The sequence below is a fragment of the Actinia tenebrosa genome, unplaced genomic scaffold (genome assembly GCF_029948245.1).
Source record: "Actinia tenebrosa isolate PJP-AT-01 unplaced genomic scaffold, QUT_ActTen_1.0 PGA_scaffold2__45_contigs__length_23673736, whole genome shotgun sequence".
Taxonomy (NCBI): domain Eukaryota; kingdom Metazoa; phylum Cnidaria; class Anthozoa; order Actiniaria; family Actiniidae; genus Actinia; species Actinia tenebrosa.
In genome coordinates, this window is record NW_028292579.1 from 23,260,800 (window position 1) to 23,279,949 (window position 19,150).

Here is a 19,150-nt window from a genome sequence, read left to right on the forward strand (position 1 = left end):
TGGTCAACATGATCTTCGATGTACCATGGTTATGGTTATCGTGATCCAGAATGTACCATGGTGATCATGATCCCTCGATGTACCGTCATACAATCAATCCGTTGCAGAACCCCTGTCTAAATGTTTAGCGCATTTTTCATTCGGTTTTCCTAATACCATACAAAGTTAAAAGGATAACTTAGTAAACTAACGAATGCATGATTATATTAATGATATCTTAAATTCAAATTTGCGTTATCTAGTCCTGAAACAACCCACACTTATCAGATTAACGTTCAGTTTCTATTGGCCAGGTTCGTATCTGTTTGCACATAAAGATAAATATATCTAGGTATTTCTAAATGTATTTTTTATTTTTTATCACGCAGTGGTATAATAATTATCATGATTATCACGTGTCTTTCCGTTATTATTAATTATGTTCATGGGTGATATGAGATTTTAATCTTGGTAAGAGTCGTAGGAAAAAGATGTGACAAAAGGACAAAAGGACCATTAAAATGAATACCATAGGATAAGATAGGATAGGATAGAAAAGAAGAGAATTATATAGAACAAAAAAGAATAGAATGGAATAGAATGGAATAGAATGGAATAGAATGGAATAGAACAGCATGGAATAGGAATAGGATAGTTTGGTATGGGATGGGATAGGATAGGAAAAATAGGATGGAATAGAATGGAATAGAAGGGAATAGAATGGAATAGAATGGAATAGAATAGAATAGAACAGCATGGAATAGGAATAGGAGAGTTTGGTATGGGATGGAATAGGATAGGATAGGAAAGATAGAAAAAAATAGGATGAAATAGATATCAATGATTAGAGGCTTCGTATAATGGCAGGAAAACCGGAGAACCAAGAGAAAACTCTGGAAGCTTAGAAGACAATGAATAAGCAATTCTGACCCACATTTGAAACCGAGTTTGTGAATCTATGCTAGTTCGCGTTGGTAGGAGGCAAGCTATCAACAATGTTTCCCAGCATGTGACATGAAGGGCTTGTTCATAAACATTTGATGTGTTCTTATCTCTTGTTTTAGAGGAGATTCTTCGACCGGATTTCAATTTCTAAAAAGCGCTCAGGCAGTATTGAACGAGACAGCACGATAGAAGCCATAATTAACGGCTCGTCTATACAATGTGGGATTCCATTAGCAACGAATTTAAAAAGCCTCCAGCTGTATCGATGTCTGTGTTTGTGAATGTTATTTAAAAAGGTGACAAATTGAAAAGAAAGCAGAAATAATTAAGAAGGGATGAACGAAGGTAAGAAAATTAAACTAAAGAAGTTAGAATATCAAGCACCCAATAGAAAAGAGAGAGAGAGACCGAGAGAGAGACAGAGAGACAGAGACAGAGAGACAGAGAGACAGAGAGACAGAGAGACAGAGAGACAGAGAGACAGAGAGACAGAGAGACAGAGAGACAGAGAGACAGAGAGACAGAGAGACAGAGAGAGACGGCTGAGAGCAAAAAGAACAAACAAAAGATGAAACCTAAAAAAGAAAGAGCTGGATAGTATTGGAAAGACATAAAGACAGCAATAAGACAGGAAGAAAAAAGGAAAAAGAATTGAAAGAAAGAAGAAAGGAAAGAAAGCATGAACGAAGAAAGGAGAGAAAAAAAGAGAGAAAAAGGAAAGTGAATGAAATGAATTAAAAGAAAAAGAGATATTAAAGGACAAAGAATATCAAGAACAAAATCTGACAAACCACCCATAAATATTTTCCAGCAATCTGCATCCAAATACCATATATCATAGTCAACCTTTTGAATCAAATAACCCCAGGGCTTCTATATATTTATGTGTTTTCTGTAGGCCTTTTAACCCCCTACTATTGTATAGTTATCTTCTAAGATCCTAATGATGTTAACTATATTTGTCTCAAACGAATAATCGCTAAGATCGATGAAATGTTACCTAAGTTCACAGTTTGATAGGTAGACTTAGAAAAGTTCCTTAGTAAAGTTATCGACTCTATTACTTTGGGCGTAATATTTTCCAATCTGATCGGTGTTGTTTTTATGAATATCATTTGTTTATCAGTAAAAGAAATAGAAAGAAAGAAGAAAGAAAGAAAGAAAGAAAGAAAGAAAGAAAGAAAGAAAGAAAGAAAGAAAGAAAGAAAGAAAGGAAGAAAGAACGAACGAACGAACGAACGAAAGAAAGAAAGAAAGAACGAAAGAAAGAAAGAAAGAAAGAAAGAAAGAAAGAAAGAAAGAAAGAAAGAAAGAAAGAAAGAAAGAAAGGAAGGAAGAAAGAAAGAAAGAAAGGAAGAAAGAAAGAAAGGAAGAAAGAAAGGTGTCATTCCCTTAAATATCATTACTTTATTTAACAATAAAGATATACTAGTACGGATGAAACTCAAACAATAAATCTAATAACCAATAAATAGGAACTGATTTTAGAATAAAACGGGGTATATTTATTATTAAAAGTCTTCACTCTTAGAAATAAGTATTAAAAACTGCTTTTAATAAATTGAAAATTGAAAAATTTCGATTCTTATTTTAATCATAATTAACTAAATATTCGAATATATAAACAAAATTACTCGATTCTGATTGATCAAGAGGAGTACAAATTAAATCCCAAATTGTACTCTGTAGAGTCCCAATTAAGTTGCTCAGTTTTGTTATTGTTATTGCAGTTGTTCAGTGTATTATAAACAAAAAATCAAACGATTTCGAGTACAATTTGGAATTTATAGATACTCGTGATGTTTTGAAAGCTCTCAAACTGGACTCGCCTAATTAAGGCTCGTCCAATTTTGAAAATGTTCAAAACATCACTCGTACCTATAAATTCCGAATTGTACTCGAGATCCTGCGATTTCCTATACAAATTTTGATTTGATTTTTACTTTCAGTTGAATACATTCTTATCCAGTTTCGTCACACATTATCGTGGGATATTTGCATATAACCCATTCCTTCAATCACATGAAATGCGGAAAAGAACAAAAAGCTCCAAAATCTTTGATTATTTTAAGTTGATTGACGATTTGCCACACAAATTGGTTGCAATTAAAGTCAGAAAACGTTTTGGCGAACAAAAAAAGCAAAAAAGGAGGTAAAGCCTTTGTCGAGAATAATAATAATGAAAAAACGTTGAATTACTAAAAGTGAAAGTTATAGCCATTGTTCTTAGTTCTAGCTCTTTCATCCGGGGACATTACGTAGCAGAACGACTCATTCAACGAAAGTAAACTCAAGGTCAAGCAAATCAAAGTGAAATTTTTCAAGGCTTCGCTTGTTATGTTAACTCCATTACGCTGATGTGAGGTAAGCACCCTTTTCTTAAGGAGAAAAATAACAAACGTTACCTTTTTCTATCGATAGTTTTACCAATTTTGGTGTTTAGAACCGTATCAATATATTAAAGTTTGAAATAATACTATGATTCATAGTTATGTGATAAGTCGCATATAAGATCGATTTTACTAAGAATCAGTGAAAAATCTAAATCTAAGAGAAAACATAACGTAAAACGATAAAATATATCGGACCTCTTACACAGTTTTAGCCGTTTTCATTATTTATTATTTGGTTTTTAATGATTAATGATTGGCAAAGCTGTTTCGATTTAATGCTTTGAGGAAGTATCTCTGACATATTTGATATAACATATCCAATTTCAAACGAAATTCAAATATCTTGAAGGAATATCGATTCCAATGTTATTCATTTTCAAATATTTTTGTGTGGAAGTATTTGTGCGTTTTTATGGTGTTTTGTTTTGTTTTTGTATTGATATATCTTTGGTGAATAGTTTTGTTCATGTTGCTATATATAATGATTACTTATTGATTTGAATCGAAAATAACTCGACCTTAGCTTGAATATTGAAGAGGTTTCGGTCCACTACTCTCTGGTTTAAAAGTATTAATGATGATGTTGATAATGATAATATTAGAATAGTAATATTAAGAATAAAATAATTATTACTATTATAATGATATGTAATAATATTAATAATTATAATAATAGTAATAATGAGAATAGAGTTAGAATGACTCCGAAACGTCAAATTCAAAAGTTTCAATAATGATGATGTTGATGATGATGAGAAGGAGCAGTTTATAAATAATAATAACAAATAGATACATTTTAACTTGTAAATCATTAGATGCTTTTTACTTAATTTATTGTACAAATCATTACATTAAAAAAGTCTTTTAAAAAAATCGGAACGGCTGTCAGACGCTATCTATTGAGATTTTCAGTATTGGTAATATGGCGATGTATTTATTAATTAGCCTTCGAAAAACGATTAGAAAATGTGTCAAATTGTACTTTTCAAAATACTAAGTCCTCAAAGTAAGTTGTTAAGTTTGAGATGACGTATGAGTAAAAGGAAGTAATGTATTTCGCCAAGATTAAAAGACGCGTCCAATCATAACACTGGAGTAAGCATTCACTCCTTCGAAAGATTGAAAACAATGCAGAACGCTGTCAACGCGCCCACGAAAGAGAAAAATAGGTAATTTCATTTTGATATTATTTTATCCCATGATAATGTCACAGATATGTAGGAATCTGTAATTTTTCCCCTTAAATTGAACTTCATTTCTGTTGCTTTTCCTTCTTATTTTTCCTTTTTTTTTCTTCCTTGGAAAAAATATCTCCTTGAAATTTAGAACCTGGTCGTGGTCTTGGGCAGTACTTACAAAATCGTTTGCACATAAAACTAATAATAATTAAGACTTTCCTTCGACTCTGCTTTCGTTCCTATTTCAATAGCTTTCCGTTCTTGGTTTCATTTTTTTGTTTTGTTCTTCAAAGTAATTCCTTCGACTTTAAAATATAATCGTTTCTAGGGCATAACTTACAGATTCTTTACAAATGAATGAAAATATATCATTTCATTTACTTTTACTTCATTTCTATTTTCGTTCCTCTCTTATCATTTTCTTTCACTTTTTTATTAACCTACAAATATCCTGAAAGTATCCTTGAGAAATATTTTCAAATTTAAATCCAGTAATCTATTTTTTGGCGATTCCTATTTTTTTCTTCCCATATTACCGTTAAGTTAATTCCTTTCGTCGTCTCATCCATTTTTTAAATCCTCATTTATTCCAAACTCAATAACTTTATCCTAAAATATCCCCACCTATTTATCCTTAAAACACGTCTTAAAATGCTTCGATATGAATGAATAAATTATGCCTAACTTAAAACGATACAACCTTTTATCCTTTTACAGAATTCGCTTCGAAATCGGGGCTTCAATTCAAGTGAGAACTTGAAAAAAGGGTGTCTAGATGTGATATCGGCTGTTAGATTGGATCGTGTCCTGGGAGATAAGAGTTTACAAACAATAAAAACAAACAAATGTTTGGACTTTCAACAAAACGTCCTTTTTAAAAATTGCTTTTTATCCAATACAATACTAATAGAAATTGCAGGTGGAAAGCTTTTGAAAATACTTTTCTTTATTACTAAGGAAAAACAATCAGAAAAGCTAACGTATCAAACGGAAAAGGAATGAAAACATCTGATATTCAAGGTATTTGAAACACAAAAGACAGTGTACATTTGCTAGCATCTTGTGTTGTAAATTTACGAAATAAGAAGCCAACTTTTAAACATGCACAAAAAACGAAAATCTACAAAAAATCGACAAAGCTTTTCGCTGTTGTATCACAGCGTGGAACAATCACAACAGAGCTAGGCTCCAAACTAGGTGAAAGCCCAGAGATCGAATTAGAATTTAGGAGTTGATTTTTGCGGAGGGAGGAAAACCGGAGAACCCGGAGAAAAACCCTCGAAGCACAGAAGAGAACCAACAAACAACTCTACTCACAAACGACATCGAGATCGGCAGGACTCGAACTCGGGCCGCATTGGTGAGAGGCGGCGCATTAGCAGCGCACCCCACCGGTGCTTCCCATTGAAGAGGGTTAGAAAGTATCCGATTCAATTCCTTTGAATTCTGACATAATGGTTGTAAAAAATAAAAAAAAAGATTTATAATACCAAGCCTGATAGTAGGGGGAAATGTACGTATGTTTTATATTCTTCGATTGCTACAACACAAAGGACTGCCACAATTTCGAAACACTGATAAGTGGTTTTTCTTGAAGTTTTCCAGCCCACTTCATGCACAGCTTTGCAAAACAGGCTGTTGAAATCTCTTTAAGGAGTTGCGCAACGTCAGTAGAGTTGATCTATAACCTTATCTTTGTGCCTTGTTTATAATAAAACAGAGACTCGAAGAAAAACTAGTTGTCTCATGATAGGTTTGCAAGTCTTACTGTCAAATCCATTCCATCGGAAAATTTTTCAGCTGTTTTTTTGTTTTCCAATTTTAACTTAAATCAATACGAGCTCTTTCAGTTATCTTACGTGAGCAGAAATTCTCGCCTGTGCTTCGGAGTTTTTTTTCTCCAAAATTGCGGTTTTTCTCCTCCCTCCGCAAAAATCAACACTTTGAAATTTAATTGTCAATTTAATAAACCCTCCTAGCTTGGGCTAGATAGGATGCAGGCTATTTAGGATAATTGAAATAATAATATAATATTTTTTGGATTAATAAAGCCTGGAGCTAGCTTACTGCTGACATCGACCACCGCTAACATAGCAGTTGCCTACAGCGATATTTCATCGTGTGGAAAAAAACAAAAACAAAACAAAACAAAAAATTATATATTTATAACCCTAACGATTGACTTTTTGCGCACGTAAAAGTCAATTTTGTGATTCATTTGATTTATATAGGGCGTTCGTTGAAGGGTTTTGTAGTATGTCGCAAAGCGAGCGCCTGCAGATGATTTCTCTTCATTTGCGCAATGAAAAGATTAAAACGATAAATTAAAAAAGGAGACAAAGTTGAATGAAAATAGTTATTAATTATTGTGCGCTCAAAAGATATGTTCAAATGGCTTTGCCCGAAAGATAGGAATGTCGTAGAACAAACTTAATTGTGCATTAAGAAGACAACTTTTCTCTGTATTAATGAAAGTCCTTTTAGATTTTTTAATAAAGAAGTGCCAAAATATATATAAAAAGAAAACAGACTATAAGCACCTGGCTTGTGTGATCTAAAGGATATTATAAGTATCGTCTCATTAGATTTTTGGTATCTAGCTGTGCGATTCTGTCGAATCGAAAATTGAAAACCTTAGGCCGGCCTTTAAAAAGCATGAACTAAAGCGAGCATACAAAACATTTAATAGAAAACAAATAAATACGTAGAGGAAAAGAAATCTGGTCGTATTTAGCTTGTTCAGTGAATGGTTTTGGTGCGAAGGATTGAATTCGTAATGGCTATATCGTTTTTAACATTTTATTTCAATATGAGCAAGTTCTAAAATTGTTGTGCTAGCGTGATTTAATAATGAGCGAAAACTCGATTGAACGAAAGAGGAAAAAAGTAAGTGAAGCGAGGCAAAGGTAAGGTAAGGTAAGGTAAGGTAAGGTAAGGTAAGGTAAGGTAAGGTAAGGTAAGGTAAGGTAAGGAAAGGAAAGGTAAGGTAAGGTAAGGTAAGGTAAGGTAAGGTAAGGTAAGGTAAGGTAAGGTAAGGTAAGGTAAGGTAAGGAAAGGAAAGGAAAGGAAAGGAAAGGAAAGGAAAGGAAAGGAAAGGAAAGCAAAGGAAAGGAAAGGAAAGGAAAAGGAAAGGAAAGGAAAGACAAAGCAAAGGAAAGGAGCAAAGGAAAGGAAAGAAGGGAAAAAAAACTGAAAAGGAAAGGAAATTAAAGGATGCAGAACGAAAGGAAAGTCAAATAAAGGAATAAGCAAAGAAAGAAAGCAAATAATAGGAAGCAAAGAAAGAAAGAAAAAGGAAAGAAAGGAAAAACAAACGGAAAGCAAAGCAGGAAAAAAAAAAAAGGAAAGGAATGAAAAAAGCAAGCAAAAGCAAAGCAAAGGAAAGCAAAGAAAGCAAAGAAAGCAAATGAAAGCAAAGGAAAGCAAAAAGAAAGAAAAGCAAAGGAAAGCAAAGGAAATGAAGAAATCAAATAAAAAAAGAAAAGAAAGCAAAGGAAAACAAAGGAAAGGAAAATGTGATAAGGAAAGGAAAGGAAAATGTGATAAGGAAAGGAAAACAAGAAACAAAAAAACAAAACAAAACAAAAAAACAAAAACACAAAAAGAAAAAAGAAAGAAAAAAGAAAGAAAAAAGAAAAAGAAGAAAATATTAAAAAAGGAGAAAAAAGAAAAAACAAAACAAAACAAAACTACAAAACAAGAAAGTATAGCAAGATATGCAGCGTCTAATCTATTAGTTTCTTCCTTACCATGATCAGTTGAAGACATGAAAAGCCTCTGGCTTCTTTCACATTTCGATTACGAAAGTACCTACAGTTAATTATGATTTTTTTAATCAAAGGAAGCTTCTTAACATCTTATTCAAATAATTACCAAAGTAAACGAAACGCCTAGGGTTATTTCTGCCATTTCAGTTAAAAAAGATAAGCATGAAAGCTTATTTGACAAACACTAAACTATAAATGTGTCGCTTTTAGTTACATCTTCCTGAAGCTTAGGGGTATTAGTATAAAAAACTAATGTTCTAGCTTATTTATCGATACTCTTGGAGGTTGGTACAGCAACAGTTATCGTATTTCCGCTATCTATTGCGAACTCTAGGAGAGAATGATACGTAAATCCGTATTTCAACAGTCAATTCGATGACAGATTTTAAGGTTTATTTATTAGTTCGTTTGTTTGTTCGTTCGTGTGTTCGTCCGTTCGTCCGTCCGTGCGTCCGTCCGTCCGGTCCGTGCGTTCGTGCGTTCGTGCGTTCGTGCGTTCGTGCGTCCTTGCGTCCGTCCGTTCGTCCGTCCGTTTGTTCATACGTTCGTCCATTTATCTATCCTTTCTTCCAGAGTTTGGATTGTGTTATGCGGTTTCTCATTTCCGAAATCGATAGAAAAAGGAATACAGACTTCAAAAAATAAAAAATAAAATTAAGTCCGGAAACTCTCGTTCTTGAATCCTAGTGCTTAAGGGAACGCTTTTATTAGGGTACGTACTGTAAGTGATTATCAAATATTATGCACACATCCCACTGAAGTGAATAAAGATTCGATAAATATTGTTTGCTAAAATAATTTTTTTGTAGAAATGAAATTTTTCTAATAGGGCAAACGAAATCTCTAGAGTTGATGACTTTAGCAATTACGCAATCATTTCTAATTACACGAATTCATAGATTTTAATCCTTGACATCAGAAGGTTTAATATTAGCCGATATCAAATATATCAACATGTATTTCAATATAGGCCAATATTATAGTTCTCTAGGATATTTTTATCCTATACCTTTACCGATGAAGGTAGGCTTCCTTCATAAATTATTGCGTTTTTTAAAGGGGATTTGCACCATCACGTAACGGAAGCCATGTTAAATGGCAGGAACAAAACAATCGTTTTCCATGAGAAAGAAATCAATTTCTGAAAGCAAAAGGACTTTATTGCTCTGTCACCTAACCACAGACAGTCCAAGCTATATTATGGGCGTGGGCACGTGATAGTGCTACAACATTACCAAAGCATCGTTGAATATTTATGTTATTATTTAGAGAAAATATACAACTATTAAAAATAAAGCTAGTAAAGGTTTTGTTGAATGTTGCATCTTGCTTTATAAGATTGAAATAATATAATACTATATATAAATAATGTCAATACTGAAGTAATTATGCCGGGGAAAACGTGCAGACAAAGTTTGGTAAAATTCATATTGTTGCGACCGTTCGCTGATGGTATTCATATCGCCAATAGTGTAGCTATAGTTCGGGCTTGTTACGCAACATACAACAAAACCTTCAACCAACCTTTTTGAAAAAGTCGTATTTTAGGTAATAATCGCGACAAAACTCAAGAAATCTTAGCTGACGAGCCAGAAACAAGTCTTGCTTCTTTTTATTCTTCCTTGCTTCCTTCCTTGCTTCCTTGCTTCCTTGCTTGCTTGCTTGCTTGCTTGCTTCCTTCCTTCCTTCCTTCCTTCCTTCCTTCCTCCCTCCCTCTCTCCTCCCTTTCTCCCTCCTCTCCCATCCTTCCTTTCTTTAATTAAAAAGTTTTAATTAACCCTTAAATTCAGAACAAAAAATATGATTACGGTGCGAATTATAATTCTAATTCTCCAGAGCTTATAAACAGAATGACATATAATGACATATTTTCAATATTACTCAATCAAAATGTGTTTTTCTTAAGTCTCACGTCCCTTGGAGAAAATGACCAACTTCCAGGGCATTGCTTGTTATCTATGCTACTCAAAAAAATACGTGAGTCTCTAAGAAACCATCGTGTAGGTATACCCTCGAGCTACGCTTCAAAATTTTAAAACCAATATCCAAATATATAAGTTTCGTTAGAACCCGGGTGCAAAAAATAATACTTAGGCGAGGATGTCGGCCGAAAGCTAGTAAACGATTGTGTCACTTGAGCAAGAGGGTCACAATTTCGTTAACTGACATCAAAGACTACGTTTTATCCCACACAGACGTCGCTAGTCTTTATGAGATGCCGAAAGAAACAGGTTTGTTTTATCATTTGAAATAGTACATGTCTGTAATTATTGTGGTTGCAGCTGATATATTCGTTGATAAATGTACCTTCAGCTATAGGTCTTGATTGTTAATAACTTTTCTAAGATAAACTTCATTGAGAAACTGACTCGCGATGCCAATTTTAAGGTGCACGCTTGAAGGCGTTAGAAGCTAATCACTCTCAAATTCAAATCGAAAGATTTAGAAAGAAATGGTGCCCAATATCAGCTAGCGCTAATTATATCTAGAAGAGCGACCTTCACGAAATAAACTTCCATTTAGTAACTACAACTTAAATTCTACCTTATTGAATAAATTTTCGTGAACTTAGTTTCTAAAGAATTGAACTCTGTTTCCCTATTTAAATATGATTGCGATTCACGGTTGAAGATTTGCGCCTTTGTAAAACAACACTCGAAAGAGGATGAGAACTGAAAGAGTAAAATGAACGAATCTTAAAATTGACTGCTAATAATGAATTATGCAAAGATTTCTAAACCGGTTAGAGACTGACGTACAATTACAAGAGCTTATTAAACATGGTCTACCCATCCCGGCAGGAGTGCGTACGTTTTTTTTAACGAAAGATTCTATCTTCAGGCTCAAATATTACATGACTAGGAGCTGGCATCGGTGGATCAGAATTGTTACATTGGTCGAAATTTATTCCCCACGATATACAGTCTATATACAACCTATATAATACGGATACCTTTATATTAAGGAAACTTCATGGTGTTGACTGCATGTATTTACTAATAAACAGACCTCTATAGTACGGACACCTCTCTATTACGGACACTTCATTATGCGTGCTCATGAATGCGTCGCTGGTGAGAACCAGACATAACCGACACTTCCTTTGGCAAGGACTGCACTTATTAAACACCTCCTGGATAGCTCTTATAGCTTATTTCCATGGGAGTAAAAGTGCTTGGAGCTTTAGCCGATATATATTGGTTAGCGCCAATATGGTTTCTAAGGAACCAAGACGGTAGGCTAAAAACGCAGCGACTTCACTTTCATGTTATTTAAAGACTGTGATTGAAACAATCTGTTAAGATTTGTATACTCTTTGCAAATAGAGACTGCATAGCCGACAAAGTCTTTGGAAACTTAAGTTTATTAGCAGATCTGTCCCTATATATTGTCTAACTGCAGGGCGATATAAAGGGTAGGCCATTAGCATGACTGGAGGCTTAATTGTGTTAGGTAAGCAAAAATCTAATAACGTGGTTCAGTTTCCCATGTTTAAGATCAATATATAGGTAGATGTACCTTCAAAGTAGCTTCAAAATGTTATCGATCATACCGTTCTGAAACAACTTTTGGGCTGATCTAACTACTCAGAACTCTACTACCTCACAGATTCGAATTGGAATGATTTATCATGTTACTTTCTGTGGAGGGAGGAAAACTAGAAAACCCGGAGAAAATCCCACGAATGAAGGAAGAAATCTTACAAACTCTACTACATGTGATGCCGAATTAAGCGATCGAACCGGAGACCCCAGAGGTGAGAGGCGAGTACACTCCCGCCAAAACAACCTTTGATGCGCAGTAGAGTGAAAAAGAAACTATACCAATGCCGAGTGGAGGGTGATGATACACCACGGTGTAATTTCTTATTGATAACATAACAGTAAATGATGTTGCGAGATCAAAGGAAGAATCTAAATCCTTCGAAGATTTCTTTGTGTTTAGTATATAGATAACAATGTGAAAAGTGTGTAGTCTCTTGGTTTAATCACAAAAGTGATACTGTAGGAGAGAATCAAAAAATAAGGGGGAGAGGGGGGGGGTGAAAAGTATTTGACGCATAAAGAAAAACAAGGGCTTGCTAATAATAGACGAAAAAATAGACGAAAAAATAGTAGAAACAAAACCTCGCCATGGTAATGAAACTGCTCTGTTTGCCACCGAGAATAGGACTATTAAAAATAATGATAAATGACATATTCTAGACGAAAATAGATTAATATTAGGAAAAATTAATTGCGAAGAATGGGTTTAAGGATTATAGAAAACTATGTTAAGGAGAAACCAATAATTGCGTTTATCAAATCGGTCAGAGACAACGAGAGTTAAACCAACCCTCTGAATTGTTGTTAAAGCCGATTATTTTAGTTATTTAAGCCATTGTAAATATTGATAGTACTAAAGCATAGCTTAAATTGAGTAGCATGGACTTGAAAACTTAAGAACTGAAGACGCTCACGTCCTAAAGCGAGAATTTAAATCCTTCCATCAAGCGTCTGGCGCAGCATTTTTTAAGGTTATTTAATACTCGAGCTAAAGGATTCGAGAACTTTTCTAGAGTGTGTATGAGGTCACAGACGGGAAATAAGCACATAGCATTGGCAGGTGTTACATAGAAGTATATAGATATACGTCAAGACTTTTGAATCCATGGGAACTAACCTAATATCAATGACTGGATCATTTCGTTCTTCAAAACAAAAGTTACTTCGAATAATTTGAACGCTTCTTTATCTAATTGACCTTTCAGATTTTGTTCACACTTTTTTTTTTTTTTAAATAGGTGGGATTTTAGCTTAATTCAAGTTTTACAGATTTGAAGTGCTAGAAAAGTTTGAAGTCTTTCTAGTTGATAAATTAAGGTAGTTATTATTTGGACTGCCAGTCGAATAAAAGTTGAATGAATAAGCCAAATAAACCAAGATTAACAATTAAGACTTTTAAATATTCAAAGGCAAAGCACGAAAATTATGATTCGCCGTGTAAGGAAAGCGGGTGTCAGCGAACATAGCCCTAAGGTCTTCGGAAACGACGTGCAATTTTGTGACTGTTGACGGACGTTATTATTGGCTCATCATTAAGGTCATCTGCACACATCCTGTTGACTAGCACCAAAGAACTATTGGACTGACTGAGGTCCGGAGAAAAAACTCACGTATACCGTAGCTATATTATATCTCTCCCCAAGAACATCCCCATAGCTTCTTCAGAGTACAGTCTAGGTGTTTAATATCTTTTCCGCTCAAGGATTGATCTAGAAATCAAGATGATATACGAATACGAAGGTGAGACCTCTTTTTCATTTTAATCAATTTTCATTTCGCCAAGTTTAGAAATTTGTTTGGATGAAAGGTTTCAGGATATGCGCTATCTTTGTCTCAAAATTACTGTAGATTTGATCTTACAATCTTACAGCAAAAACTTTAAAACCAGATATTTATTTCTATTTTATAAACATATGACATGCAATTGTTTGGTTTTCCTTTAAAATATAAACGTGCTCTCTTTTTAATATTGCAAAATAAGCCATCGGGAAAGCTAGATCCATTTGTTATTATTTCATTACATTTAGCCAACTTATTTTCTCGATGTACACGAAACGACAAGCCTTGCTCCCCGGAGTGACAATAAGTAAGTCCCAAAACCTTGTCTTCAAAATGGAAAATGTTATAAATTGTAATTTTTTATGTAAAATAAAATCCCGTAAAGTCTCAAAAACACTTAAGAAATTAATTATAACCTAGATGTTTATTTTAGAGACGAAGAAGCAGTTGTTCTCCAGCGTTTTCACGATTGTTTCCTCGAAAACATTTAGTTGTAAGCCGCCTGTTATAGTGAGAATAATTTACTTCAGTGCAAAGTAAACAAGTGACAACGATATCAAAACACACAAAATATTGTCATGACTTAGTTTTAGGCTTAATTATTTCATGGTCAATCAATGGTAAGAAATATAGTTAGATATAACCACTTACTTTCTAGTTTTTGCGCTTAGAATAAGGTTAACTCGACATTCTCAAAGAAAGAAAAATAAATAAAGCAGACAGTAATAATTAAAGAAAGAAGAAAAGAAAAGACAAAACAGGGTAGGAATGAATGAAATGCTGTGACTCGCTGTCTTCTTAGGCACGATTTTCCGTTTTCTACACTTATTAGCAAGAGTGCATAAATAAGAGAGGGAAACTTCATATTAACGCGCGCGTCATGTAAATTCCCGGTTGGGCTATTTTTAGTAACCGTATGCAGTTTAAATTTCGCCTTACCCTACTCCCATGCGTCATCAACATGCGCACGCGCGCTCATTCCGTTTATTGTTTTGATCACTAAAAACGAAACGGAAGGAAGTTGATGACGTTATGCTCTCTTGGTATTAATTAATAAACGCGTGCCTCATTAAAGCATGTTGTTCTGTGTCCAGAATTTTTTTTACCGCGCGCAAGTTTCCCCAATGTTTCCCAGTTTAGACATATGTGAAACATTGCTGCGCGCAACAAATTTTGCTTCCAAGACACAAAAATATTTCTACTATGCGTGAGGAATATTTCATGCTTCCAAGACGCAACGTTTCCCGATGTTTCGATGTTTCCCGAATGTTAGCATTCTTAAATTTTTTTTACTTAGCAACGCTCGCTCTATCTTGTCAAGTCCGCATACGCTAACCAATGTTGAGTAAAGTTGTTTCGAGATGTTTACTGACAGTTTCGCCAACTTTGGAAACTTTTAAGGAAACATGTTTCTGGAAAAACGGGTACATTTTAGGCACCTTTATTGCTATCATGTCGTCGCATATCACGTGATCTCGCGTAAAAATCAGCACTAAAAAGTTAAGGACTTCGTAATCAACATCCACAAATATTTTCATTCATCGTTCGTTCGTTTATTTCGTTCATTTCAATTTTCGAAAACTAGCGAATATCTTCGTGGTACGAAGTCAAAAATCTCGATTCTTAACGGGGGCTTCTTTTCAAAAGAAAACCCCAAGCCTTAACTTTCTTATTCTAGTTTAGTTTCATTGCGGTTTGCCATTTAAATATATAACAAGAATTACAAAATTCAGTGTGCTTGATATACTTGCTATACATATGTATACCTTGTACTTTGTAAAAGCATGGTGTTCCGTGCTATATACATTGATAAAGTACAGTGTTATGTGCCTTATAATTTGTTAAAGCATGGTGTTCTGTGCCTTACACTTTGTTAAAGCATTGTGTTCTGTGCCTTATACTTTGATAAACTACAGTGTTTTGTGCCCTGTACTTTGTTAACGCATGGTGTTCTGTGCCTTATACTTTGATAAAGTACAGTGTTCCGTGCCTTATACTTTATTAAAAGCATGGTGTTCTGTGCCTTATATATTAATAAAGTACAGTGTTCTGTGCATTATACTTTGTTAACGCATGGTGTTCTGTGCCTTATACTTTGATAAAGTACAGTGTTCTGTGCCTTATACTTTATTAAAAGCATGGTGTTCTGTGCCTTATGCTTTGATAAAGTACAGTGTTCTGTGCCTTATACTTTGTTAAAGCATGGTGTTCTGTACCTTATGCTTTGATAAAGTACAGTGTTCTGTGACTTATACTGTGCCATAGCATGGTGTTCCGTGCCTTATACTTTGTTAAATCACATTTTTCTGTGTCTTCATTATCTTAAACATGGGTTTCTTTGTTGAAATATCGTGTCTTACTAGAATTACCATTATCGTTGATGTGCAACCTGCAAATGTCTCATTTGCTGACTAGCATTTTAATAACCATTAATCAAAGAACTTAAACTAAAAAAAACAATATATCGAGAGAGATTTTAGACTGAATTAGATATTTTACTTTAATTCAGTCCTAAATCTCCCTCAAAAAAATGTTTTTTATTGCAGTTCTTTGATGGATGGTAGTTGAAATGCTAATTATTGGTTAACAAGATGTTTTACTTTCAGATGGCACTTCAATAATAATGGTAGTAATAAGATATAATTTCATTGCAGGTGAATATGACATTGACTCAACCATGAACAACAGTTCATACCATGGTGAGCCTTTTGAAAAACAAGTCCCTTTTGAAGCACTAGCAGTAATTTTAACTGTTATGTCCCTTGGGACCATAATTGGAAACATACTAGTGCTTCTAGCTATATGGACCCAGTCCTCACTTCAACGTCCCACGTACATTCCTATTGGAAGCCTGGCACTAGCAGATCTATTGGCGGGTATTTTTGCTATGCCTGCTTACCTTATCAAGAAGTCTCCATTAGGGCTTGGGTCTTTTGAAGGCGTCATTTGTGACACTTTTCGGTTCAGTTACTTTGTTTCTGGTTATGCTTCTATAGTCAGCTTAACAGTCATCAGTATCGAGCGGTTGGTCGCTGTCAGATTCCCGCTCAAATATCACGACATCATCTCAAGTCGTCGACTTCGCCTTTCTCTTGTCATAGCTTGGATAGATGTCCTAATTGTATCAGCAATACCCTTCATACCTCTTGAAGACGAGCTAGAAGGAAACTGTCATTACCGACCGGTCGGTTGGTGGAGCATGATGGTGATTATCTGCAATGTTTTTGCTCCTTTTCTCTTCATTCTAATCTGCTACATCGACATCTACACTACTGTTCGTCGGCAGATCCGAAAAATACAAAACCAGAACAATATTTCTAACTTACGCAAACATAAACGAGAAACAAAGGGCACAAAGACAGTCACCATTGTACTTGGTCTCTTCATCTTGTCTTGGTTTCCATCCTGTTTATATTATTTTCTAAGAGAAATTTGTCCGCAGTGTTTTCCCCGCAAGTTCGCGAACGAAGGAATCTTCAACTCTTTGGTAAAACTGCTGACCTTTGCGGGCTCATTTTGGAATCCGCTGATTTACTGCTGGCGCAGTTTGGAATTTCGATCGGCTTTTTTGAGAATTCTAATGAGAAAATCTATCATGACAAGCAGTGCGCAATCCCCTTCTCTTTCTGTTGGTTTACACATGCACTAAACTGCATTGACTATTGATTTATATCCTATAGGACAGTCTTTAGATTACTATATAGAGGCCAGATCAAAACAATGGTAAAAAATGGGGACCCGATTTTATTGAATTTGGTGATGGGTACAGATATATGGCCCCCTACCTCAAAGACTGCTCGATATTGGGTGTCTGTTATTGACTATTTCTCATATACAAGGGTACCAGACAGGTCATTGTCATGATATTTAGTGGAGGCTTTGATTATGGTTGCTTGCTTTAATGACGATTAATTCGGTATACTTATTCTGGTGCTTAACTTGATACAATGTGTGTAGAGAGAGGGGAGAGAGAGTCATATTACATTTGTTACATAATAGAACCTAATATTGCGTGACAAGTATATATTATTACAGTCATGATATTCATTTCTACGATTTGATGTTAACGGTTAATTTGGAAATATTTGGGACGGATTCTAGCATTTTACTTCCAAAGGAGTTGGTATCAAGTAGCCCCCAAGAGAATATTAATATTACATCACATTCTCTTGGTAGCCCCACCACTCCATTCTAGATTGGGTCCACCGTAAGATGCGATTGTTTTGACCATAGCCTTAATTCTAAGAGCTCTCAATATATTAAAAAGACTTATGCATTGATATGCTTATGATTCATGGGAAAGTCAAACTTCAACATGAATGAATTTTTTTCTATTTTTTCTAATTTATGTGAAATTTGCTATTGATGTGTGCGTCTCCGTTCATCACACCTTAGGTTACATGCGTTACTCCTTCCGAATATAAGATGAATTTTTTTACAGCATTTGCCAGAAGACCTTGAGTTTTTCGTGGACGTTTGAATACGATGAAGAAAGAAATAATTCGCTTTGCATTTGCGCGTGTATGAGGAATGTCACCGTTACTTGCTATACATTATTCATTAGCAATATATTTTCGTCAATATTGATATGTACACTTGAAAGTTGCAATTTGGCCTCTGACCAACTGCGCAAACATTGTATTTGCTCGAATTTAATGGAAATAAACTATTATTTACAAAGCAGCTACATCCAATAACATATGAAAAACAAATCATGTAGACATTGAAATTTTGAATCCTGTTAATTTTTTTCACATGGCAGACTTTTCTTTTTCATGCCTGAACTGGCTGACAAAGGCAAGAAAATGAGGGCTCCCAGTCATCTTGCAAGATAGAGCAAGGCTGCTCATTCAAAATAAAGGTGGAAAGCGCGAATAAAGGTCAAACTAAGGCTTTGTCCACACGATGCCGGAATTTTTTGTATCCACAAATCCACACGTATTCCTATTCGTCGCGTTTTCCAACACTTCCATTCTTGAGACCGTTTTAAAAAAATTGCGGATACGTGTGGACGCAACCCGTAATCGTGAAAAAAAATTTGCGGATACACAAATTTCCGGCATGTGGACGCGGCCTAAAAAGTTCAATTTCTATACTTTTCTCAATAAACGCATTTCATGTGCTTTTTTATTTTTTATTGTTAACTAATGAACGGGTGACCTCATTTTCTTGCACTTGTCAGCCATTATGAGAGTGGTGCTCTCAACCTCTAAGCAACTTTGTATAAACGTGTTTAGAGCACTTACCCGCGTGCTTTAGCGTTTATCGTGCAGTTGCAATTAACTGGAAATAACTTCTCAAAGCAATTGCGTGCATCTTACTTGACCCGAGGGGTTGCCCTGTACCTGCCACCTCTAATAGTGAAATCCTGGATTTTGTTTTCAAATGTTTCTAAAATTAAAAGTCAAATAACATAAATATATATCCATGCACTATGAGTTTGTATGAATGCTAAATAAGGTACAGTCAACTCCCGCCTTGCGGACACCCCGATATTACGGACACCGACACGGACACCTCGCTATTAGGGACAGGAGCAAAATCCCCGGCGAAAATATTGGCAA

General features: G+C 34.8%; 1 protein-coding gene across 5 annotated transcripts; it reads left to right on the top strand.

The window, feature by feature from the left end:
* Positions 1-2,922: 2,922 nt before the first annotated feature.
* Positions 2,923-19,004, top strand: LOC116298566 (alpha-1D adrenergic receptor). 5 transcript variants are annotated; one of them, XM_031707081.2, is made up of 4 exons: positions 2,923-3,076; positions 3,155-3,288; positions 5,453-5,515; positions 16,241-19,004. In XM_031707081.2, the coding sequence occupies exons 3-4, from the start codon at positions 5,494-5,496 to the stop codon at positions 17,233-17,235; spliced, it is 1,017 nt and encodes a 338-aa protein (XP_031562941.2). In that variant the 5' UTR covers positions 2,923-3,076; positions 3,155-3,288; positions 5,453-5,493; the 3' UTR covers positions 17,236-19,004. The 5 variants fall into 5 exon arrangements, with proteins under 5 accessions (XP_031562941.2, XP_031562938.2, XP_088890744.1 ...); XM_089034618.1 differs by having other exon boundaries at positions 2,929-3,076; positions 3,142-3,288; XM_031707078.2 differs by lacking the exon at positions 5,453-5,515 and having other exon boundaries at positions 2,924-3,076.
* The last annotated feature ends 146 nt before the right edge of the window (positions 19,005-19,150 follow it).